Source organism: Armigeres subalbatus, chromosome 1 (genome assembly GCF_024139115.2).
Source record: "Armigeres subalbatus isolate Guangzhou_Male chromosome 1, GZ_Asu_2, whole genome shotgun sequence".
In the NCBI taxonomy this organism is placed as follows: domain Eukaryota; kingdom Metazoa; phylum Arthropoda; class Insecta; order Diptera; family Culicidae; genus Armigeres; species Armigeres subalbatus.
Window position 1 is genome coordinate 93,353,423 of NC_085139.1, and position 25,843 is coordinate 93,379,265.

The 25,843-nt window shown below is 41.8% G+C and overlaps 1 protein-coding gene across 3 annotated transcripts in view; it reads right to left on the bottom strand.

The window, feature by feature from the left end:
* LOC134202619 (uncharacterized) overlaps window positions 1–25,843 on the bottom strand; it is a 708,184-nt gene that overhangs the window by 22,936 nt on the left and 659,405 nt on the right. For all 3 annotated transcript variants that reach the window (XM_062677646.1, XM_062677653.1, XM_062677640.1), the window contains exons 6-8: window positions 933–3,935; window positions 683–873; window positions 322–621 (exon numbers count right to left, since the gene is read on the bottom strand). In XM_062677646.1, the coding sequence (XP_062533630.1) occupies window positions 322–621; window positions 683–873; window positions 933–3,935 (3,494 nt within the window). The remainder of the gene's footprint in view (window positions 1–321; window positions 622–682; window positions 874–932; window positions 3,936–25,843) is intronic.

Genomic DNA, 25,843 nt, shown 5'->3' on the forward strand with positions numbered 1-25,843 from the left:
ACAACTCCTAAAACAGCTGATATCTGGTCAAAAATTTAACGGAACTCTTAATTAGCTTTACCGAAATTGCTTCAAAACATTATTAACATTCGGTTAAATTTACTTTTAACATGATTTACGGGAACTATTACCGATATCTCAATAAAGTTTACCGAGATGCGTAGGCATTGTCAAGATCTCCGCTATTGGATGTCTCGGCAGTCGTAAAATATTGAATTTCAAGCGTGTCGTTTCGTCGTGTCGTTTCGTTTCAGTCAGTGTCAGTCGTTTCAAGTTGCGCATTTAACATACAAGCTTTATCATAGTTTGGACAGTACTCACCTGATATCGATCTCCATGCCCCGAATGTCGGCGCAGTACGTCCCAAGGGCACCAATTTGTTCTTCGTTCATGCCGGCCATTGTTATTCCCAGCCAACGCAACAGCGGCAGTGACCCAAGCAGGGCATGCATGAACATCGACTCGATCCGTTGCTTTTTCGGCCGATCCAGCACGATGATTCCGTCGAGCTTGACGTGGCTCAAGGGGCTCGATTTGAACAGCTTCGAGAGGGACTTCATCGTTCGGTTCACGTCGTCCAGGTGCACGATCCAGTTGCAGATTTTGAGCGTGTTAAGAGAGCTGTTAAAATGGGAAAAATAAAAGCGTTGTTCTAAAAAAAATTAATCTGCAGACTACGAACCTGAAGTGACCGTTGAGCGTATTGAAAAAACTGATCAAGTCCTTGTCGGAAAGAATCAACGGATTGGAGGTAGTACTACCTAGACCACTTCGTGACGGTGCCGACAGGTCCAGTTCACGCAAATTTACGAAACCGATCAAGTATGGTAGCATATGGGGTCCCTTCATCGAAACGTGATCGGAGAAGATCATCTGTAGAAGAAGCGTAATCCTTATGAATTGATCTTAAATACTTCAATCGAATAACTGACCTGAGCTCCCGCCATCTTCAAGTTCACCACCGAACGGCACTCGTATGCACTGCTCGGCATCTGGACGTCACTTTTAAACATGGAAAGATTCAGCCTGCAATTGTTGAGGCCCAGCTCGCGGATCGATGTCAACGACAGGAAGCCCCGCACCGACGCCAGCGTGCCTACGTTCTCTATCCTGAAACTCCAGCCATCCAGACTGAGCAATCTTAGCGTGATGCAACTACCCAAGGCACGAGCTGACATTCCAACGGCGGCATCCTCCAGCGCGATTCGGGGCGATCCAAGGCTGAGCATCTGCAAGCTGGGCGATTCGCTTGCGCCAAGCACCGTGGGTAGGATCTCGCTGAGCCGCGAAGCACCCTCCAGCTTGATCGAGTGCAGGTTAGTGGAAACGCGAACCGTTTCTCCCAAACACATGGAGTCCTCGAGCGAGAGTTGAGCTTTGCTGAGGTCCAGTCCATGCAAGCGAGAGTACGAGTCCCGTGCTGCTAGTAATAGTTCGTGGAGTGTTCCGGAATTGTGAGGACCCCCATCGCACGCTGGAGTCGGGTACCACGTTCGAGAGATAACTGAATCGGTACTTCGTTTGTCCGGAGGTCCATCCATAGGTTGACGAGGAAGAGTGGCTGATCGACCCATGTTCGTTGTGGAGTTGAGAACCCCTCGGGGCAGTGATGAGAAGATTCCGGATGGGTAGGACCGCGGAGAAGGAGCTCCGGTGAGAGAAGATTGTTTAATAAGGCCGGAATTGCCGGAGCTGCTACCGGAGCCGGAGCCCATGCTCACGCCACTGGACGATGGGGGATCATCGCGAGCTCCCCAGCTGGAGGCTAGTGCAAGATAGGAAAGAGGTCGAGCATTCAACAGGCTTGCGAGTGCCCCGACGGCTCCACGTTCGCATCGTAGATGTGGGAATGAAAGTCTTGTGACGTGAGGACACTTCTCAAGCATTGAGCAGATTTGAACCAACTGCGATGTGCAAAGGCCTAGGTCGAGAATAAGATTGCTAAGTTTTGGCTGTCGAGGAATCGTTCTACAAAGGCCCGTCACAACGGATTGCAGTTTCAGGATAGGAGGATCCTCTTCCAACAAAGTCAGAATGACCTCGAAGCTTTCCAGTCTTGGTTTCAGTACGGTTTTGGATATGCAAGTTGCTAGATAATTGATGTCCGAGTCTCGAACTTCGTTTTCGATGAGCGAAGTTATTCGCAGGGTTGTGACACTTTCGTTTTTGGATAACGCATCCAGGAAGATGTCCATGACATTTCGTGCCTCCAGAAGCATGTTCTTCTCGATCTGGTAGACTAGTTCTAGGTTTTTGAGCGTGCAGGTGGGACTCTTGAGCGCTAGTCCCCAACCCTGAAGTTCCGAGGGTGTGGATTTAATCTGAACCCAGATGGGTTTGGCCTCTAGTGGTGGAATGGGAGGTGATTTGGATATTCCTAAGAGTTCACAAAGGGCAGTGAGATTGGCTTCGGTTTCACCACCGGCTAAGGCTAGAGAGAATATAGTTTGGGGACTTAACCAAAGCGGGGTTAGTTTGGAAAGCAGGAGATGGGCTCGCGAGCCTAGTAGAGACATGGCATAGGTTAGCACTTTGAGGATTTCTGGTTCCACTTCGTCTCCAATGGTAAGTCCGGCGACTTCAGCTGCGAGTAAACCCGGTCGACACGCTAGTGATACAATATAGTTGGCAGCTAAAAACTCTGCGATTCCGGGACAGATGGTGGTGTAACTAAATTCAGATTTTCTTTTCGCAGTACGCCCGAAAACCGGAGCCTTGTCCAAGCATCCGATGATGTTACTCTCCGGGGAAGAACAATACATTTTTAGTTCCGCTGAACTAACTGTTGATCGCTTAGTCTTCAAACAAAACAATGCAAGTCTTCCCAGTTCGGTGACTTGAGTGTGCGAAGAATTGTTGGCAACACAGTTGAACACGGATGCGATAACGTCGATTTCATCCGTTGGGAGGTCCCCAGCATTTGCCGCGTAGATAGCTGAGATGGATAAACAACCCAATGATGTCCTTGCTATATTACGCAGGTATCTACAGTCTTGAACACAATCGATCAGTCTTGTGGGAGCACCCCATTGTCCACCCCCTAGTAAGGAAACTGATCGACCCCAAGTTATGCCCTCGAATGTTATATGCCGCTGCATCAGGGGAAGCAACTCCCCACACGACGAAGTCACACTGATCAGGATAACTCTCGCTTCGGGGAACAACCTACCCTCCAACAGATCCGTCACGTCCTTTTGGACGGATTTATTCTTCCGTGACTTACTCTGAACGTCGTACCCATCCAGTACGATTAGTAATTTGCTCTTCAGCGATTCCAGCGAACTCCACGCGGCGTTGAATCCCCCGAATCCGGATGCGAATGGATTCTGCGTACCCCGAGGTAAAAGTTCTTTCGCTACATAACTGGCTAACGATCCCTTAAGTTCGTTCAATGGTATAAAAAGTGCTAAAGCTACGGGTTGACCTCGTGGAGGCCACGGTGGCTCCCGGCTCCAGGCATACAATATCCGGAGGGCGAGCGCGCTACGGGTGACCCACGGCGGGCACTCGATCAGCACCCGGCGGGGTGCTTCCAGGAACGGTCCATCCTTGGACTGAACGGCGGTCAGGATCTGGTCGACTGCGATGCACTCGTTCAGTCCGTGCGAATGGATGTGCAGTCTTAGTTCGGGTTCCAGCCTAGCTGGACAGAGCAGGCCCGGAGTAACCGGCTGCACCCAGGTCGGCAGTACCGGCTCCTTCAGGGACAGCTCCGTGTACAGGTTCCGGAGGCCTCGGGCCAGGCGAGCCTGCGGATCCCGTCGGTTGTTTTCGGTTAGGCATTGTGGCGGGCCTGGTGGCGAGGGGCACTCGAGCGACACGTACGACCCGGACAGTTCGTACTCGGTACGGTACGAAGTTGGCGTTGTGATCTGATGGTGATGGTGTTGTTGTTGCTGCTGCTGCTGGTTTTGATTCGTCTTAGTAGGATAGCACTGTGGAAGAGAGGAAATGATGAAGATGGGTGTTAGTCGAATATTCTATGGTTTAGATTGAAGGAATTTGTAGAGTTTCAAGAACTGCAACTATGAAGTTGATTAAAATTTTAATATTTTGACCTTCTGTAAGGAAAAAAAGATTATTGTTTCGAATTATTGTCTTTAATCCGAAGGTGTTTCACAAATATGCGATCATTGATAAGAATTGAATGTATTTATAACTAGCTGTATGTACCCGGCCTTGCTCGGAGTTGCCAGTTTAATTCGCAGTTTTTTTCACCATCGGAATTGGAATAGGTCAAAAGGATAATTGTGTTTTCTTATTGATATTTCATCATTTGATTAAAAGAAGGTAGATTACATTTGAAAACATTGACTGATTTTGAAAATGGGATCAAACCCAAAATCGCTTTATTCCGGGCAAACGTCTATTTCTAAAGAAGGAAAAACATACACCGATGCCTTATTCCGGAAAAACGTCTATTTTAAAGAAATGATCACATTTACTGTCCAGAAGGAAACACTTTAATCATTGCTTTTCTCTGGGCAAACCATGATTTCGATGAAGTGTTGAGTTGATCGATCCCTGTCATCTTCGCCTTCTTAAGAAAAAGAATGTTTGTTCCAAATTTGGTTGAAATCGGGCAAGGGGTACAGAAGTTATGCTGGAACATTGGATCATTGCATACCTTGCTTTTATTTATTAATCTTGAATCATTATCATATAATTATCATACCTTTTAAAATTTGGAATAAAGGTTACTCGATTATGGATCACTATGCAATTTGATCATTCATAATCATCAATCATTAATCATATCGATCGTTAATCATTAACCATACACATAGTGTGTCAACATTTAATCACGATCGGTAATCGTTAATCATAATCCAACGGTTTTTTCATTATTCATAATCGTTAATTATTGTCAAAATGAATTTAATCATTAATCATTATCAGTCATCATTTTCAAAAATTATAATTCATTAATCATAATCTTTAATCATAGAGTTGAATGATTTAATCATTTAATCTGCTTAGAATTGGTCCTGGGGGTCAGGAGTTACACTGAATTGCCCGTTTTCTAAAGACAACCGCTTTCCCTTTACCCTTCCTCTTTTCTCAACGGCCATTTCACCCCTTTGTTATCTTCTCCTAGGGATAGAAAATGTGTGTACCAAATTTGGTTGAAATCGGTACAGGGGTTCAGAAGTTACACTAAATTGCCCGTTTTCTGAACAATACCCTCCCTTCAGACCCCTACCCCCTTATCCAAATTTCCCTCCCGTACGATCGGCTCCTCATAGTGAATATGTGTACAAAATTTGATTGAAATCGGTCCTGGGGTTGGGAGTTACACTGAGTTGCTCGTTTTCCAAAGACAACACCTCCCCTATACCCTCCCTTTTTCCAATGACCATCCCATCCCCTTTGTTATCTTTTCCTTATGATGTAGAATGTGTGTACCAAATTTGGTTGAAATCGGTACAGGGGTTCATGATTTACTTTGAATTGCCCGTTTTCTAAACAAAACCCTCCCTCCAGACCCCTCCCCTTTCCCAAATCCCTCCCATATGATTACCTCCTCGTAGTGAATATGTGTACAAAATTTGGTTGAAATCGGTCCTGGGAGTTGAAAGTTACACAGAATTGTTCGTTTTCTGAACAAAACCCTCCCACCACCCTCCCCTTTTCTACATGACCATCCCACCCCTTTGTTACCTTCCCTGAGGATAGAGAATGTCTGTACCAAATTTGGTTGAAATCGGCCAAGTGGTTCAGAAGTAGTTAGCGAACATACATACATAGATTGGTTTTATATATATAGATAGATTTGGGGAATATTTTTATAGTGTGAAACATGCTTGGGACATATTAGGCTGTGAACCATTCCACCGATTCGTTAAACTTTTAGTTAAAATTTGACAGTTCGATGGTTATTTCGCCGTGGTTAAAAATAACCCTGCTCCGGAGCATGGTTAGATTTGACAGTTCAATAGTTAAACTTTGTTCGCGAGAAAATTGGCGCCAAATCCATTTCGTTCCGAATAACTATCAATCTGTCAAAACTCAAATGGGTCGGCTTCGGAGAAAAATTTTAACCACGACGGGAAAATAATCATCGAAGTGTCAAATTTTAACTAAAAGTTAAACGAATCGGTGGAATGATTCACAGCCTTAATTAAGTGTTAAATATCTCAAGTCTCAAACATGATGCATCTACTGAATAAGTTTATAGCACTCGAAAATGCGGATAGGCGTTTTACGGATACTGCTATTCATGGAAAGTTTCTACAGTAGTTTACTCCACACCTTCCGGTGATCTATGACATAAACTGAAACAAAACTGCTTCGGGTGCTCGAATGATGGTGGCAGCAAACTTTTTCTCGCCGTATAGATCACAGAACTGGCATCACGAAAAAAAAGTGAAAAGAACATCCAGCATGGTTTCTACTCGGTGTAACATCATTCACTACTTTTCGCTCTCACGTACAATACCTATTATAGTGAGTTTTCGTCGCTCGCAGCGTTATAAACATTTGCATATTTCAGCTTCAGCTTTCCGTGCCGAAAGTTCTACCGAGTCGCTATGCAACAGTACAATTATTCTGGTGGAAGCAGTTTCCATCAGAGAAGCAACAGAGCAGCGGTGATGATGCGAACGTATGTGTCTGACACGTCTAGCCTCACCATCGCTATCGTCGGTCATAATGAAAGTATCCACTGTTCTTCTACTTTTACTGGCATTAATCCCCCAACGGGGGGACATTTTTGCTTTGCAGCTTTTCTTTGAACACTTTCACACATTTTAACTGCGAGGTTTCTAATAAGCATATGCGGTATTTCGAAAAATTTTGTTTCAGGTGGTTCGAAACGAAATTCCGCGGAACTTCGAATTAGAAAAATTTCGCTAGAAAAAACTAGCTTCTAACGAAATTTAATGGAATTTCGCGGAATTTCGAAACAAATTTAAACTTAAACCATTCTTCATATTATCAAAAAATTTGGCTGCGCCGCTGAACAAAATCGTTAAGTTGTTTTCAAAACTTTAGGTTATAGCACAGATAACAGATATTTAAGCTAGAACAAATTTTATCGAAAATCTTGTGTATACTTTTGAACTGATATACGTTGACTCACTACTGCCATCTACTTAACTGATTGCGGGAGTACATACGGACGCAACTGCTTAGCAACCGTCGAACGCAGCCAATACGTTTGACAGTCGCATTTTGGCTGTGTTTTACACAGAAATGATCATCGCGCCATCTTCAAACGATTTCCAAGTGTGTTCCTAAATCTCAGTTCATTTGATTCAACGGTTGCAAATTTTTACCCACGCATCGGATGACAGCTTAAATATCTGTTATCTGTGATTATACATCTTTTTTCTAATAACGCTAACTACACAACCCTATTCTTAGTCGACAAATACGTATGTAGTTTTCTTCTATAAAACGTCTTCAGTGTTTCCAAGTTTCAAATTTATATTTTGTGATATTTTTCACTATTTGTACAATATGAATGCGGAATCTATCGTATTGCTGCTGGTCATGGGACGGCACAGCTGGTCCGGGAGAACGCGAAGTGAAAAAAATCTACCTCGCGTAGCAGAAATTTGTTTAACCAGTGTACAATCGATCTTGTAAATGCTGATCACGCCAGTTAGTGTGGGAGAACGCGAAGTGATAAAACTAATGTCTGCATCGAAGAGCACAGAATTATTTAGTGCGGAATCGATCGTATTGTAGAAGCTTATTAAACGAAGCACATTGAATTGTGTTGGATTGGTTTTAAACACAGTTTTCGTTTTCTTGTTTTCAAAAAGTTATTTACAATATTTATTTAGTCGCTTACCAAGGGGCTTCACATGAATTATCTTCTCTACTAACCAACTATTCTTTTCCCGTAGCGCTCACGGAGATGCAGAGCATTTCTCGGTGTTTTATAACAGCGGTTCTCAACCTGGGGTACATGTACTACTGGGGGTACTTTCGCCGGGTCCAGGGGGTACCTCGGACGAAATGCTTAATGGCGGATGAATCACAGTTTTAATCCAAACTTATTGATAAAGTTTTGTATTTTTTTTATTTCTAAACTTTGTCTTGTACATAATAGGGTAAAGGATGTATCTTGGATCACCCTTACGGGGATCTTATTTTGAACCACCAAGAGGAATTTGCTCTCAGTGGTTCAAAATATGAGGCGTCGAACTGGTGGTCCAAAATACCTCCCTTACCCTATGCATGGCGATCAGTGAATCATGACATTTTGAATATTGTCCTCCACAACCAGTACAATGGATGAAGAGATGTGGGAGTACGGTCAAGTGTGGAACGAGTGGCGAGGCTGCCGTGAAACAGCAAAGTTCAACAGCCGTGCGCCGGCAAGGCAAGTGTGGCGGCCCAAAAGGCATCCGGCATCAGTTGAGCTAGCATGCAGAGGGTACAAGTGATGGGTGCACCCGTGAGTAGCATAGTTAAGAGGTGTTAAGTTAAGAAGAAGAAGGAAGACAGCATTTAGGCTAGGAGAAGGACAGAGTAGGTGAAGAGGGCCCGAAATGGCATTTAATAAATAATATTGTCATGAAAATTCAATCATTTGGGTTTCAGTTTATTTGGTGCGTATTCCTTGAGCTAGCTGGGACTGATCGGGATTGCTACTGACCCCCCGACAGACCCACTCATTACATCTCTTTTCAATAGGCTCGGAAGACCTCTTTCAAGAGCCTCGAAGCCCTCTCGAAAGCCTCAGAAGCCTCCATTCAAAAGGCTCGGAAGCCTCCTTTCAAAAGGCTCGGAAGCCTCCTTTCAAAAGGCTCGGAAGCCTCCTTTCAAAAGGCTCGGAAGCCTCCTTTCAAAAGGCTCGGAAACCTCCTTTCAAAAGGCCTCCAAGCCTCCTTTCAAAACTCAAAGCCTCCTTTCAAAAGGCTCAGAAGCCTCCTTTCAAAAGGCCTGGAAGCCTCCTTTCAAAAGGCCTGGAAGCCTCCTTTCAAAAGGCTCAGCCTCCTTTCAAAAGGCCTCAAGCCTCCTTTCAAAAGGCTCAGAGCCTCCTTTCAAAAGGCTCCAAGCCTCCTTTCAAAAAGGCTCAAGCCTCCTTTCAAAAGGCCTCAAGCCTCCTTTCAAAAGGCTCGAGCCTCCTTTCAAAAGGCCTGGAAGCCTCCTTTCAAAAGGCTCAAGCCTCCTTTCAAAAGGCTCGAAGCCTCCTTTCAAAAGGCTCAAAAGCCTCCTTTCAAAAGGCTCAAAATCCTCCTTTTAAAAGGCTCAAAAGCCTTCTTTCAAGAGGCTCGAAAGCTTCCTTTCAAAAGGCTCAGAAGCCTCCTTTCAAAAGGCTCGAAAGCCTCCTTTCAAAAGGCTCGAAAGCTTCCTTTCAAAAGGCTCGGAAGCCTCCTTATGGTTAACACAAATTAATGAAAAATTGCATGATCAGATGTGTACGTTGATGGAGGAAGTACACATCTAAAATGTTCGACAACTGTCCACGTGGTATGAAAACAGCCCCTCGGGGGAAAAAATCATCTAAGAAATAAACTAAAATAGAATAATTAATAATTGAGTAACGTTTAGATTACAGATATGTTCCGATTTTATTACGTTTCGATTTTATCACGCTCCGATTTTGTCACGCTCCGAATTCGTCAACAAAATTATTCCGTTTTTATCAACAAGAAAATTCAATCATTTTTTTAGAGATTTAGCCTTTAAAATAAAATAACTTGGGTTATTTTTTGGTTAAATGTTGTATTTATAATATTTCAAGCACTAACGGTAGTAAGACCGTAACTAACAAGAGAGGATTCTTTTCACCGATTTCCTCTCATCGAAATAAAATTGATAAAATGCGGGTTTGTTTGCCCTTTATTACTTCAGGACGAGGGATTACATCGTTATGTAGCGTTCTGATATAACTGAAAATCACCATTACATCTCTCTTGCAGGAGATGTAATTTCCCAAACCAAAGTTGACGAGTCATTGGAAGTGACATGAATATCCGCTATTAATATTGAAAAAAAAATATAAAACGCATATTTGATCAAACTTGAAGTTAAATAGTAATCATGCACTTACAAAGATTTGGCCGAAACAGCAGAATACTTTTATCTACTTTTTCCACTTAAATAAAAATGGCTGTTTCAGGGTAAAAATGCAACGTTAGATGTGTTTGGTTGACAGGTTGAGCTTTCAGTAAAACACAAACTGCTGTTCAGCACAAACTACGTACAGCAATTGAATTTTACTGGATTCCAGCATTTTATGGAATCGTTTGCTGATTTTCAGCAATACGTCGCTCGATATGCTGACTATCGGTCAAAACTTTTTTGTTAGCTGGTTTTCAGTAAAAATGTGTGCTGTATTCCAGTACATGTCGAACTGAAAAGCTGTATTTCAGCAAAACGTTCAATTGCTGATAGTAATCCAGCAAATCAAATTACTGGATCGTGAATCAAAATTTGGTGTGTAGTCTACACTACCACACTTTTTGAAATGTAAAATCGATGCACAGCTGATGCAACTCGTGGTTCATTCGCCTCCTCCACGTACCTCCACGATGGTACGCAACACTTTCCTTCCGAAAACTCCCAGTGCGCGTTGGTCCTCCGCATCGTCCAGGTCTCGTATCCGTAGAGAACTACCGGTTTTACAAGCGTTTTGTAGATAGTCAGTTTGATACGGCGGCGAACTGTATTCGATCGGAGCGTCTTGCGGAGTCCAAAGTACGTACAATTTCCACTATGCGTATCAGAATTTCTCTGCTGGTATCGTTATCGGCGGTCACCAGTGAGCCCATGGCTTACATTGTCCTCTCTTGAGCCTCTTCCTATCATGTACTTCGTCTTCGACGTGTTGATGACTAGTCCAATCCGTTTAGCTTCGCTTTTCAGTCTGATGTAGGCTTCCTCCATCCTCTCAAAGTTACGTGCCATGATATCAATGTCGTCGGCGAAACCAAATAACTGGACGGACTTCGTGCAAATCGTACCACTTGTGTCAATCCCTGCCCTTCGTATTACTCCCTTCGAAGCGATGTTGAATAGCAGACACGAAAGACCATCACCTTGCCATAACCCTCTACGCGTTTCGAAGGGACTCGAGAATGCCCCTGAAACTCGAACTACACACATCACCCGATCCATCGTCGCCTTGATCAATTGTATCAGTTTATCCGGAAATCCGTATTCGTGCATTTGCTGCCATAGCTGGTTCCAATCGATTGTATCATATGCGGCTTTGAAGTCGATAAATAGATGATGTGTGGGCACGTTGTATTCGCGGCATTTCTGCAATACCTGACGTATGACGAACACCTGGTCTGTGGTAGAGCGTTCGCCCATAAAACCCGCCTGGTACTGCCCCACGAACTCCCTTGCAATTGGTGCTAGTCGACGGCATAAAATTTGGGAGAGTACCTTGTAGGCGGCGTTCAGCAATGTGATTGCGCGGTAGTTGCTACAATCCAGCTTATCGCCCTTTTTGTAGATGGGATACACTTTCCATCCACTCCTGCGGCAGAACCTCATCCTCCCAAACCTTGGTAATCACCCAGTGCAGCGCTCTAGCCAGTGCTTCACCACCGTGTTTAAACAGCTCTACTGGTAGTTGGTCAACTCCAGGGGCTTTGCTGTTTTTCAGCCTGCCGATCTCCTCCTGGATTTCCTGGAGATTCGGAGCCGGAAGTCGCATGTCCTGCGCGCGTGCTCCTAGGTTCATTACCATACCGCCACCGTTGTCTGCCATATCGCCATTCAGGTGCTCTTCGTAGTGCTGCCGCCGGGAACGGTTCAACTTCTCATAGAACTTTCGTGCGTTATTAGCGCGGTACAGTTCCTCCGCCTCTTCACGGTCTTGATCTTCCTGCTGGCGCTTTTTCCTCCGGAAAATCGAGTTTTGTCTGTTCCGCGCCCGTTTGTATCGTGCCTCGTTTGCCCTCGTGCGGTGTTGCAGGAATCTCGCCCATGCTGCATTCTTCTTCTCTACTAACTGCTCACATTCGCCGTCATACCAGTCGTTTCTCTGATCCGGAACCACCGTGCCTAGTGCAGCGGTTGCGGTGCTTCCAATGGCGGATCGAATATCTCTCCAACCATCTTCAAGAGACGCTGCGCCTTGGGCTAGTCTACCGTCTTGTAGCCGCCCAATGTTTAGCCGTGGCGGATGACTCCGACGCGTGTTGTACACCGTCGAGAGTTTTGAGCGCGACATACTGCAACGAGGTAGTGGTCGGATTCAATATTCGCACTGCGGTAAGTGCGTACGTTCGTGATGGCGGAGAAGAATTTACCGTCGATTAGAACGTGGTCGATTTGGTTTTCCGTTACATCGTTACATGCATCGTTGGCCGAAGTCGTTCGATACGGTATGCAGACTATCCGGTCCGATGACCGGTCTATACATTTCCTCCTTCCTACCTGAGCGTTCATGTCACCGATGACGATTTTGACGTCCCGCAGTGGGCATCCATCGTATGTCTGCTCCAGCTGCGCATAGAACGCTTCTTTGTCATCGTCGGGTCTCCCTCCGTGTGGGCAGTGCACGTTGATGATGCTATAGTTGAAAAAACGGCTTTTTATCCTCAGCTTGCACATCCTTGCGTTGATTGGCTGCCACCCAATCACGCGTTGGCGCATCTTTCCCAGCACTATGAAGCCGGTTCCCAGCTCGTTGGTGGTGCCACAGCTTTGGTAGAAGGTAGCCGCTTGATGCCCGCTTTTCCACACTTTCTGCCCTGTCCAGCAGATTTCCTGCAGCGCTACGACGTCGAAGTTGCGGGGATGTAATTCATCGTAGATTATCCTGTCGCAACCTGCGAAGCCTAGCGACTTGCAGTTCCATGTTCCAAGCTTCCAATCGTGATCCTTTGACCGGCACACGGTCGCTTTGGCGGAGCCTACTTGCGGATACATGCAGCTTTTTATAGAGGTTTAACAGGGCCCACTGTCAAACCCCACCACATCCTAGACAGGCGCCACAACTCGCAGATGGCCTGGGGAGGGATCGTCAAGCCCTTGAACATAGTCCCTGCTGCTCCCGCCGTCTTCTGCTGCTGCTGCTCAATCCGCAGCAGATCGGAAGCACTACTACTTCCCGCGAAATACATCACAAAACTAAAATCTGACTTCGTTCATCTGTCACTCTAGCATCTGGTACTAGTGACTAATGTATATGCCCTCTTATTCAATTCAATCTATATATTTGATTATCCTTTTCTCAATCCCTACAGTCAGGATCAGTGTTTGGAGAACAAATTTCGTCCTATATTTTTCCCGTTTTGGTCGACAGTTGACAGATAGAGAAGAGATGTAAAAAAGAACAAAACAAAAAAAAGGAAAATTAAGTGAAGTGAAGTTTGGTTTTATTACATCCAGCACACAGTAGGTAGGTCCGGAATGAAATAAACATGTTTTGCATTCGTTGAAATTATGCTTGCCGATAGACCGAAGACAGTGATGAGCAAACACACCTCCGCAGCTCATTCAATGGTAGGATTGAAATCTAGACGCACGACATAGGACGAAAAGGTAAAGCATAGTGCACAATGGTAGAAAATACACTAGGTAGAATAAATAAAGTCGGCCCTTTGCACCACCGGAGGTGTACAGGATCCGTAAGTAAGATATATGAACAAATATATAATAAAGTATATAAATGAGAAGTATGAATAGCTTGCATATAGACCACATCACCTCATATTTCCCTGAAGAGTTGTTCACCTCGGGCCACAATAATATCCAATAGTTCCTTTCTGGAGCCACCATTTCATGAGCAGAACCAAACTTTGTAATCGATGTCATCGTAACTTTGCGTTTAGTAACATCACGCGAATGTCATGCCTATGCAAGCACTAGATCTCTAGATTTCAAACAGTATAACAGTTATTATACACAGAGCTTGTTGAAAACCACCAGATACCACAATTTGCACATAAATAATCAGTATAGGATAAATTGAAATGAAGGGTTCTTGTTGTAGTTCCACCAAAAACTCACTGGATTTTTATTGAGTTTTTCTTCGAAGGTATCTCAAAAACTCCCCGAAAAAAACTGAAAACACTGGAAGTTTTGAAAAAAGCCAAATTCGAAAAGCTTCTATAAGAATTCTCGGAAATTCTGAAGAAATTTTAGAAAATCCTCCAGGAATATCAACATCAACATGAAACTCTTATACATTTTGAGGAGTGAGGAGCTCCTTCTGTAATTCTTGTGAATTTATTATTATCTCTAATGATCTTGGTGTGTTCCTTTTGAAATTATGGGGAATTTGTTCTATTGTGACAGGAAGGACTTTTGCTGAAGGAACCTTCAGTGATGCTGCTGGAACCTGGAAGGAATTCCTGAGAGATATTGCTGAAGTAATTCTAACAGGAATTCGTTGATGAATACCTTAAACAATTTCAGGAAAATGATGTGAATTCCTGCAGAATTCCAAAAGTAGTTCCAGGAGGATTCCCATGAGAAGTTTCTTTAGGAATTCCAGTAGAAATATTTGGCGAAAGTCCAAGAATAATTCCGAGAAGAGTTCCAGGAGGAACTCTCAGAAAAAAATAAATCCTGGAGGATTTTCAGGAAAAAGTTCAGATGAATTTCAGGAGGAACTTTCGTAGGAATAATTACTAGATCCAGGATGCACATCTGGGGGAATTTCTAGAGGAATTTATCTAGGAAACCCAATAATTATTAGAGGAATTCCGGAAGAAACATCTGCAGGAATTTTCGGAAAAACGTCAGGAGGTATTCCCGGAGGACCTTCTGAAAGAATTCCAAGAGAAACGTCTGAAGCAATTCAAGGAGAAAACTTAGAAAGAACTCCTGGGTGAATTCCAGGAGGAATTCTTGAGGAACTCCAAGAGAAATTCATAGCGGGACTCTTTGAGGAACTACAACAGGAATGACTACAGAAGGAGCTCATGAAGAAATTTCAAAAGGAAAATTGAAGAAACTTCAGCAAGAGTTCCTCCAGGCAGTTCATCCAGGAATATCTTCTGGAGCTAGTTGAGGAATTCTTCCCGAAGTTCATCCAGGGATTCATCTTGAAAATCGTTCTAGAATTCCTTTCACAGTTCACAGAGTTCATCCTGGAGTTAGACCAGGAATTTTTCTCAAAGTTCCTTCAGGAATTCCTCATGGAATTCACCAAAAAATTGCTCCAGAGATTCCTGCTGCACTTCCTTTAGAATTCCTCTGGAGTTCCTCCAGGAAACTCTCTAGAAGTTCCTCTAGAAATTTGTTTTGTAGTTCCTTCATCAATTTCTTCTGGAGTTCTTCCAAATATTACTCCTGGGATTCCGTAAGAAGATTATCCAGGAATTGCTCCTGGAGTTCCTCTAGGAATTTATTAAGGAGTTCCTTCAGGAATTGATATTGTAGTATTTCCAAGAATTCACACTTAAAAAAAACTTGAATTGACGTTAAGTTCATCACTTGTATAAAGAAGCTAAAAACTATACTAAGCACATTCTTCCAAAAAGAAATACTAATCTCAAATCAAATTACAATAAAGTTGTGCCACATTATTCATCTTACAAATGCATGATTTCTGCATTAAAATATATATGATGCTCGACATCAGCCCTAACCCATCTTGCCCCTACATATTTTACTTTGAATGCTATTGAAAATCCGTTCCACTGATATACCTACCTACATAAGTACAGAGAATAATTCCCCCTTCTGATGTGCGAGCAAAGTAAAATCCATCCACCGAAAGTTGCGGGTGCGTTCCACCAAACTTCCAAACCGAACGGAAAAGCAAGGGTTGCAACTTGGAATTTCAAATATGTTCGCCATATTTCCGACGATGCAAGAAATATCTTCATGCATACCCACGTATCCACATGGATACATGCGCAGAGAAACAGCGTATTCCATTACGATATTTGAAATAGGAAAAAAAACGGATTCCGCACTAATTAATGCATTAATTTCTATCACGGTTTGAGAGGAGAAAATGAAATGCACACAAATTCCACCGGCACTCGGAAAACGAAATGAAAAACTTCATTCCTTATGTAAGAATGTACCCTCAAGGGTAAACAACTTTGTGGAAAAAGTGATAGGCACAGCTTCAAATATGCAAATGTGGTTGTTATAGGTTTTTCTTTGAGTCAGATATTACGATTTCCAATTATCCATTAAATCAATTTCTTTTTTAAAAATACGCTGCTTGTAGTAGGGTTGATGGAAAAGCATGATATTTGGGACCCATTTTGCATACCTTCAAGGAAGGATGCATTCTAGCTAGTCGCCTTTATGACTGCATCTGCACGACCAATATTCTTCGGAGATGTTCTTCAACTAACTCGGGGATCCACCCTGACTAACGAAAGAGTTCTTCACAAGTTCTTGCCACACAGATTTTCCACCCCGGGGAGCATCATCCTCGTTGAATGCGTTTAAAAATGCAAGCCTGGTATGTCATCCAAGCGAATTCCCACAACGACGACGGAGTCCATCGAGAGCTATCTCTTCGCATGCATACATGTAAGAGCGAAGAAAGGAAAACGAGAAAAACTTGTACCTACTTCAAAGTCCATTCAAAATTAAAAAAGTTTAGCTGGAAACACCACAGCGTGCGCAGTGGGTGGGGTGGGGGTATTGCATTTCAATGGCGCGCCAGTTCTGCGAGAAAGTAAACGTGGAAGGATAACGAACGAGTTGTCGCAGAGTGTGGATGCAGGCAGGGAGGTGGCATTGAAGCAAATTTCGTGCAAATCCTCTTGATCAATCGAAATCAAGTTCCGCAAAAGTTTGCTTCGTCAAGTTATAACTGAAGCTCTAGTAGTGAAACTGCCATTCTCTTGATTGACCAAGGCAAAAACCTTAAACAAAATTTTGCAGTAATCAACTCGGCAACAAGCACTAGGTATTTGGATAAATTTGATTGCAGCAAACCCAGTTGGAAATTATTATTGGAAAAGAAAAGATGTTGCTAATGTTTTGTATAAATTGTATGCACGTTAGGGTGGCTTAAAACATTTCTTTAATATCCTTTCTTAATTGATTCGACTAAGATGGAGACGTTTGAGGTTTTGGTTTTCAGTCTTTTGGGATCAAAAACGGGGTTTTATGTTTTCATTATGACGTTTCGGACACATGTATTGTTCCTTTTTCAAGTTTTCCAGGTATTTTTCCGGGAATTCCTTCAGGTACTTCTCCAAGAATTCCTTCACGAATTTTTCCGCGGAATTGTCCTAGAACTCTTTCCGGACTTCACTCGGAATTTACTCCAGAATTTAATTCGGAAATTAATTTGAGAGTTCTTCCAGGAATTTCTTCAGAATAAAAAAAACAGCAATTCATCTGGGAATACTTTCAGAATTTCATCTGGGAATTTCTGCATCAATTCCTCTTGGTATTTTTCCGGGAGTTCCTTCAGATATTTCTCCAGAAATTCCTTCATGAACTTTTCCAAGAATTTTTTCTGGACTTGTGAGAATTCCTCCGGAAGTGCTTGTGGGTGTTCCTCCAGGAGTATTTCCTGAAGTTCCTTTGGTAATCCCTCAAGGAACTTCACAAGGAAATTTCTGGAGGATTTGGATTTGAAAATTCTTCCGGGAGTTCCACCAGTAGTTCCTCTGGGAATTCATTCAAGTTAACACTATAATGACACGGCAAATGCTGGGTAAAGCGTACCATTGGTACTTCGCGTACCTGAAGGAATAAAATAGACCCCATCTCGCGGTCCTTAGCCTCTTACCCAGCAACTCCTATCTCTACCTCCCCGCGGTGCTGGCCGGGATACGAGCAACCTTAGGGAAGATCGGGTAACCAACCCCGGTGGGAACTATGGTCGTATGCTGACAGGGAAGGGGGGGTTTGCTCCTCTCCGGAGGTGCAAATCTTATTGAGCGTCTGTTCTCCATGTCAGGATCGGCTCACAACAGCGTCTGTTCTCCATGTTAGGGGCGGCTGATCATCGTCCGAGTGCCAGCGAGGGACTCTAAGTGAAACTGTGCACCATGGTCCACCGGAAATAAGGAGGAATGGTCCTCCGGAAATTTAGGGGGTTTGGTGTCAGGCCCGGCAAGCCAGCCTTTAAAAAATCATAAGCAACGAACAATCAACAAGAGAGTACGGACCGGAACCATCGGCGAAGACCACTGCGACGAAAAGGGACTAGCGATTGGAAACTCGGTTCGTGGAACTGCAAATCTCTCAACTTCATCGGGAGCAAACGCATACTCGCCGATGTGCTCAAGGACCGTGGATTCGGCATCGTAGCGCTGCAGGGGTTTGTTGGAAGGGATCAATGGTGCGAACGTTTAGAGGTAATCATAACATCTACCAGAGCTGCGGCAGCACACACGAGCTGGGAACAGCTTTCATAGTGATGGGCGACATGCAAAGGCGCGTGATCGGGTGGTGGCCGATCAACGAGAGAATGTGCAGGTTGAGGATCAAAGGCCGGTTCTTCAACTTCAGCATAATCAACGTCCATAGCCCACACTCCGGAAGCACTGATGATGATAAGGACGCATTCTACGCGCAGCTGGAACGTGAGCTCGCCCAGCTCTACGGCGAACCCAGTATCCAGAAGGTAGCTAAAGCCGGAAGGGTACGATGGGCAGGGCATGTTGCAAGAATGCCGGACAGCAACCCTGCAAAGATGGTGTTCGCTTCCGATCCGGCAGGTACGAGACGACGTGGAGCACAGCGAGCGAGATGGGCAGACCAGGTGCAGAACGACTTGGCGAGCGTGGGGCGTATTCGAGGATGGAGAGATGCGGCCTCGAACCGTGTATTGTGGCGTCAAATTGTTGATTCAGTGTTATCTGTATAGATGTAGACTAAATAAATGAATGAATGAACACTATAATGAATGTTGGATTTGAATTCCCAGTCTGGTAGGATTCTTTTAACTTCCCTGGGCATGGAGTATCATTGTGTTAGTCTCGTGATATGCGAATGCAAAAATGGTAACTTGGCTTCTGGAGCTGGGGCCACCAAATTGAACATTTCCTTTACTCCTCTTTGTACCTAAATTACCAGAAATGTTCTGAAAAATAAACTGGTTTCGATTTATTTTGATAAACAATTCCCAAAGAGATTTCTTGGGTTTTATGAAATAATTTCCGAAGGAAGTCCTGGAGGAAGTTCTGAAGGAATATCTGAAAAATTCTTAGAGTCTTGAGGAAGTTTTGGATTTATCTCCGTGGTTTTCTGAAGGAATCCCTGGAGAAAATTTCGTAAGAGAAATTCTTTAAGAAATTTAAGAATGTCGGTAATTCCTTTAGGAGTTCCTTTGGAAATTGCTCTAGAATTTCGTACGGAAAATTCGTCCTAGAACTTTGGGAGGTAATTCCGAAGGAATTACTGGATGAATTTCCGAGGGAACCTGGAAAAAATCCTGTGGAATTGTATATCCGAATATTCGCAATCACGATATTCTGGGAGTTTTTCTGGGCATGTAGTCTTGATTCTAGAGTCAAAACTCAGTTTGTTTTACTGCTGTCCGGACTTTCGAAGAAATTCCTGGAAAAATATATTCCAATAGCTATTAGTTTGGAAAATTCTAAATCTTTTTAGAATTCCTTCAGATAATCCTTTAGAAATTCATTTAAAAATTCTGTTGGAAAATCTTTTCAGGTTTTCTTTCGGTTATTCCTTCATGAATTGAGTCGAAAATTCCTCCAGGAATTTCTTCGAAAATTTCTTTAGAAAAGTCACCAGGAATTAATTTGGATCTCTGGAATTTCATCCAAAGATTCCTTCAGAAAACCATCCGTATTTTTTTTTCAGAAATTCCTATAGGCTACATGCACCAGTTGTGGCTATATCACCAGTTGTCGCACTAGTGCTTTATATGCCAAATGGCCAATCAAATCACCGCAAACCAAGTTCATATCGATAAAGCATATTCATATGATACGATAATACCTTTGATCTCCTCCAAAACAAGCAAAGAATAATTGTAACAATTGATTTTGCTTAATTTTTGACGTCCTTTGCACCAGTTATCGCACTAGTGGTCCCTATTTGGCCAATCCCATAAGAAAACAATGGGATTTTCCAAATAAGGAACCAAAATTAAGAATAATGCCACAACTGGTGCATGCGTTCCTATTATGGATTAATCAATTTTGAGGATAATAACAATTTTTATAGTGGTTTTCACAGCTGTTCTAAGATGCAGGAAGTAAAACCTTTCCCTTGATATATAAAGTTCGCCCACACGCCTTTTACTTATTTTTAAAAGAATAGTTGTTCTTATGTATGGCGACAGTTGGTACACCCACCCTAGGTGAATTCGAGAAGGATCCAGTGGTAGAGTGCGCTGCGAGAGTTTGGGAGAAAAGTCGTCAGAAACGATTATTTACATTCAAAATCAAATTTTCTCCAGAAAATTTACTTCACATTTTGGTATATTGTCACATGTTTTCCACTGGCAATGGCTTCTTGCAGTCTTTAAGCAGCTGTTGAAGACGAATCTCACTCAAATAAGCCGCAAATTAAAAATCCTGGAATTCGTAACCAAGATAGTGCGGTGGAGTCACTGCTAGAGATGTGTTATTTAATCTGAAAAAGGCAGCAAAATAAAATTTCCATAAAAAATTAGAAATTTTCCATAAACAATTAGGAAATTGCCAATAAAGAGATCAGGGTATGAGCAATAAATAAATATAAAATTTCACAAATAAAACAAAATTTCCATAAACAATTAAGTATTTCCCACGAAACAAAAATAAATAAGCTATTAAGCAAAAATAATAAGGTTACGAACTCCTAGATTTTTGATTTCAATTTTTTAACTTTTTGGGGGAAGTTTTTATTTTAGTCTTGGAAAAATCATATGCAAGCACCCACCGGATGGAAGCGCATCCCAAAGAAAACAAAATTTTCTTCCAATTTGCGACTATATCAGCTTTCATAAATGGTTGAATTAACCAGAAAACGCGAAAATCTTACTTCCTTCGTAGCATACACTTTTTAGCCAATGCACTTTTTTGGTAAACGACACTTTTTTAGTAGTTCTTGTGACGATCACCAGATGTCGAAATAATCGATGAGCTTTACTCAAATTCGCCTATGGAACTTCCTCCAGGAAGTTCTTAGGAAATTCCTTCAGAAAACCATATAAAATTTCTGCAGGAATAATTCCGGAAATAGTTCTTATTTGAAGCAATTTCTAAAGGAATTTTTGAAGAAATTTCCAAAAGTATTTGAGTATGTTAAACTTATTTTTCAGTTAAAAAAAAACATTTGAATAACGGTTTAAAAAAATTGAAGGAATTTACAATTTACAAACGAATTTTCTGAAGACTTCCCAAAAGAATTTCTGAAAAGATTCCCGAAAGAATTCTTAAAGAAAGTTTAAAAAAATGTCTAAGGTTTACAAGAATTTCTGGAAGAGTTGCTAAGGGAATTTCCGAGGGAATGTTTGAAGAAATTCCTATAGGAAATTCGAAAAAAAACTGGTAAAAGTTCTAACTAAATTCCAAAGGGAAATTTCGAAAGAATACCAAAAATATCTTCCTTGAGTTTCTGAAGATTTTTCAATGAACTACTGGAAGAATTTCTATTAAGAATTGCTAAAAAAATATTGAAGGAATTTCTAAAAAAATCCTTATTCAAATTCCGAAGGATTTTTATTAAAGGGATTTCTGAATGTATTCCTAAAACTGTAGGTATTTCTATAGAAATTCTTGAAGGATTTTCAAAGGGTATTTTCTTAAAGGAAGTTTCAAAGGGGTTTTTAATAAAAGTTTTCGAATGAATTTCTTAAAAGATTCCAAAGACTCCGTAAAGGAATTTCCGAGGCAATGCCTAAAGTAATTTCCAAGAAAATTCCTGAAGAAAATTATGGAGAAATTTAGGAAAGAATTTCCGAAGAAATACCCAATTAAAGTTTCAAGGGAATTCTTGGCGGAAGTTCTGAGGAATTCATTAGGGCAGAGGTTCCCAAACTTTTGGATATGCGACCCACCTAGCAGAATCCCATATTGCTTGCGACCCACCAGGTACCAAATGCATTGATTTTGTGATTAAGATTGGACAAATCATATGATAAATTGCTTTTCATCCCATCATTGTATTTGTCTAAATTTCGTCAATTTTTTAGATTGGATATGGATTTAAAATTTATTCAGATTGGATTTTGATTGGATTTCGATTTGATTAGGAATGCATTTGGATTGGATTTGAATTAGATTTGGATTGGATTTAAAATAGATTTGGATTTGATTTAGATTGGATTCGAATTGGATAAGGGTTGGTTTTGGATTGGGTTCGGGGTTTAGATTTGGATTGTATAGGACTTCTTTCTACTTGCCCAAATATCGTATAACAAAAAAAGGCCGTCATGTTTGTTGTTCTTTAATCATCCAATCATTACTAAGATCCTAATTCAAAATATGGAATAGATTTGTTGGACAAAATAGTCACAACATTAATTAAGATTTGTCTTTCGCGACCCACCACTAAACAGCCCACGACCCCCATGGGGGTCGCGACCCACAGTTTGGGAACCTCTGCATTAGGGAAATTCTAAATTAATTCTTAGAATTCCTTTTTCGCATTTTCTGAGGAATATCTTGAGGAATTTCCAAACGAATTTCTGGGTTTATATCCGAAGTACTTTCCAATGAACCTATGTGCTATGATGGGACAATGTCTTAGTGGAGGATGTAATGTAAACTTTTTCTGTGGAAATACAAGCTATAGTTATTAGGATGTTCTCCCCATCAGTCTGACAATTGTACAAAAAAACCTAAAATTCATAAGAAGCATTATATGCCTTGCTGCGTGATTTTTTTTTCTCAGCTCAAAATTCTTCACGCCGATTCACGCCGCCGCCGCCGAACATTGCTTACGGCGTGACGCCGCCGCGTGTGAAAAAAGGGCCTTTTGCCGCCGCCGTTCAAAAATACTTCGGCGCACAGGTCTACTTCTCACTCCTTATTTCTCACTTTTCACTGTAAATAGTGAGAAGCGTGAAGTGAGTAGTTATATGTCTCACCACTCACTTCCCGCTTTTCACTTTTTACAGTGAGAAATGAGAAATGAGGAGTGAGAAGTGAGATGTCTCACTTCTCACTCCTCATTTCTCATTTCTCACTGTAGAAAGTAAGAAGCGCGAAGTCTTCTTCGCACTACTCACTTTTCACAATGAAAAGAGGGAAATAAGTAGAGTGAAGTCAGAACTCTCAACTCTCAACTCAACTCTCCTCATTTCTCACTTTCCAACTGACTATACGGCCAAATGACATGTTGACATTCAGCCTAAAGTTCTGTTTGGCCAAATAACCTATTTGGTCAAATGACCTATTTGGCAAAATGTTCTATTCGGCCAAATTTCCTATTCGGCAAAATGACCTATTGGGCCAAATAACCTATTCGGTCTTATTTCCTATTCGATCAAATGTACTATATGATCAAATGTCCTTTTCGGCCAAAATTCGACCTAATGGCTTTTTGGGCAAATTGACCTAATCGGCCAAATGGCCTGTTCGGCCAAATGACCCTTTCGGCTAGAGGTGTGCGCTGGTCCAATATTCGTCGGCGGCGGCGTTTGTCAAATTTTTGGTCGGCGGTGGCGGCGTTTTCGGCGTCACGCCGAAAGCCATTTTAGCCGGCGGCGGCGGCGGCGTGAATCGGCGTGGCGATTTTTTCATTACGTTTTTCTAAGATTTTTTTTTGCATTTTTTCGGGATATTTTCAAAACCATAAAAGAAAAATCTTTTGAATTTTTCCAGAAAAATCTAAAAGTTTTTCCAAAATTTGGAAAATGTTTTCGCCAATCTTTGGAATTATCAAGAGAAGGTCTTTGTAATTCAAAAAAAAAATGTTTAGAATTTCAGCAGAAAGTTTTCTTGAGAAACTTCAGAACTTTCACAAAAAAAATGTTCTCAACTTCTACAGGAAAAACTTCAGAAATTTACGAAAAGTTCCTGTTGAATTTCTGTTGAGTATTCTTCGAAATTTTCACAGAAAATTCTTGATAATTGTATGAGAGTACGGTTGGTAGAATAAGTGTTTAACCGTTGGCTTTCTCAGTCTAGAATAATAAAGACGGCTAACTTGGCATGGCCAACAGTAAAACAGTAAATTCTTAAGAAGAGGAGTTTTCATGAAAAATTCTCTAGAATGTTCACGAAAAATTATCTGTAAGTTCTTCTTCTTTAGAATTTCCGCGGAGGATTGTTCAAAATGTCTCCATTAAAAATGGTTCGAAATTATTGGGTTTCTACGGGAAATTCTTTGTTCATTAGACGTTCGATAACTGAAAGTAACTGCAATGCTTTTAACAACATTTCGATGGTTACATCAGTTTTGCAGTTATCGGACAGCTGATGTCAAAACGATGTCAATGTCGATGATATTGTAGATCCAGTTGAAAACCGAATTAAGCACTCGCGACAATCGCATTTTCTCCCAATTCCGGGTGTCGCAACTGCATTACGAATAGTGCGCATCTATGCCATAGCCGTGCGCCATCCTGCGCATCACTCGCGATGCAGTTGCGACATTCTGAAATGGGAGAAAATGCGAATGTCGCGAGAGCTCAGTTCGATTTTCAACTGGATCTACGATAGCTGCATAGCGCTGAACAATCAGGTGCACTTCTATTCAGACGTCGTCTGACAATTGTTTGCCGTCTTGAATGCGTCGCAGTTATTGAACGCCATTCGCTAACTGAAACGAAAACATGTTGTAGTTATCGAACGACTAGTGTACTGTCCATAAGAAATTGTTGGAAAATCTCATTGTCCGCAAGCGACAGACCGACAAGCGACAGAATTTGGCCCAAATAGTCGTTTGCCCTAACAGGTCGTTTGGCCGAATAGGTCATCAGCCCATAAATGCTGTTTGGCTGAAATGGTCGTTTGGCATAATGGAATATTTGTGCGAAAATATAGTTTAGGCCAGCAGGTTATACGGCCAAATGTCAATAGCTAAACGGGTAATTTAATTCAAAATATCCATCCATTTGGCCTAATGACATTTACGTTGAAAAGGCTAATTGTCAAACGACTCTTGAACGAAATTTCGTAACCTCTCTACTTTTTAGGTTGATACTGGCCATTCAGCCAAAAGCCATCTAACCAAATCCCATTAAGCCGAATTGAACGTTTATCCGGAACTGTTACCAGGTCAAAAATAGTTTGAACATAAATGTAATTTTACCGAAAACGACATACAGCCGAAATGGACCTTCAGCCAAATGCACGTAATTTTTCCAAAAAAATCGTTTAACCGAATACACACCAAATTTTATGTTCGGTATTTTTTTTTACATTTTTGATCTGTAAAATTAAATTTTCGCTGAATGATCAGTAAAATTAGTACAATTTACAAATGTATGTCACAGAAGTACAAGCTATCAGCAATTTAAATGAGAATTATGCTGAACATTTGTATTTTTTACCGAAAAACTCAGGTACTCAAGGAATATCATTGCATCCCAACTTTTCAGTAAAAAAAAATGCTAACGTTCAGTAAATATTTAAAAGAATGCTGAAAAAATTGATAAAAACTGCTGAACTTTACTGAACAAGTCAGTAATAACTCATCTGTCAAATGTCACCTATTTTCTATCAAACGCGCGCAGAAGTCGAAGCAGATTTACGGTCACGGAGAAAAAGTGAGTTTACAGTGTAAACAAAGTTCCAAAGTTTTGGAGGACGTGCTGGACGTATTCGCCGTGGTCGATGCAGGATAAGTGCTCAATACCTGTCCTTGTTCTCCTCATCTTTGGTGGGTGCACTGCAGTAAATTTAAAAACGGGCTTGACATTATTAAAGCCAACTTAACGTATCGAATAAAAATAATAAAAATTCATTGAAAAATATGTTGTGCTTTATTTTATTTATTAACAAATTTTCCTTTCATTTCCCGAATTTCCCAAATCTACCGAAAAGTTTGTAATAATTGACAACTGACGATGATTTGTAAATTTTACCGATTTACG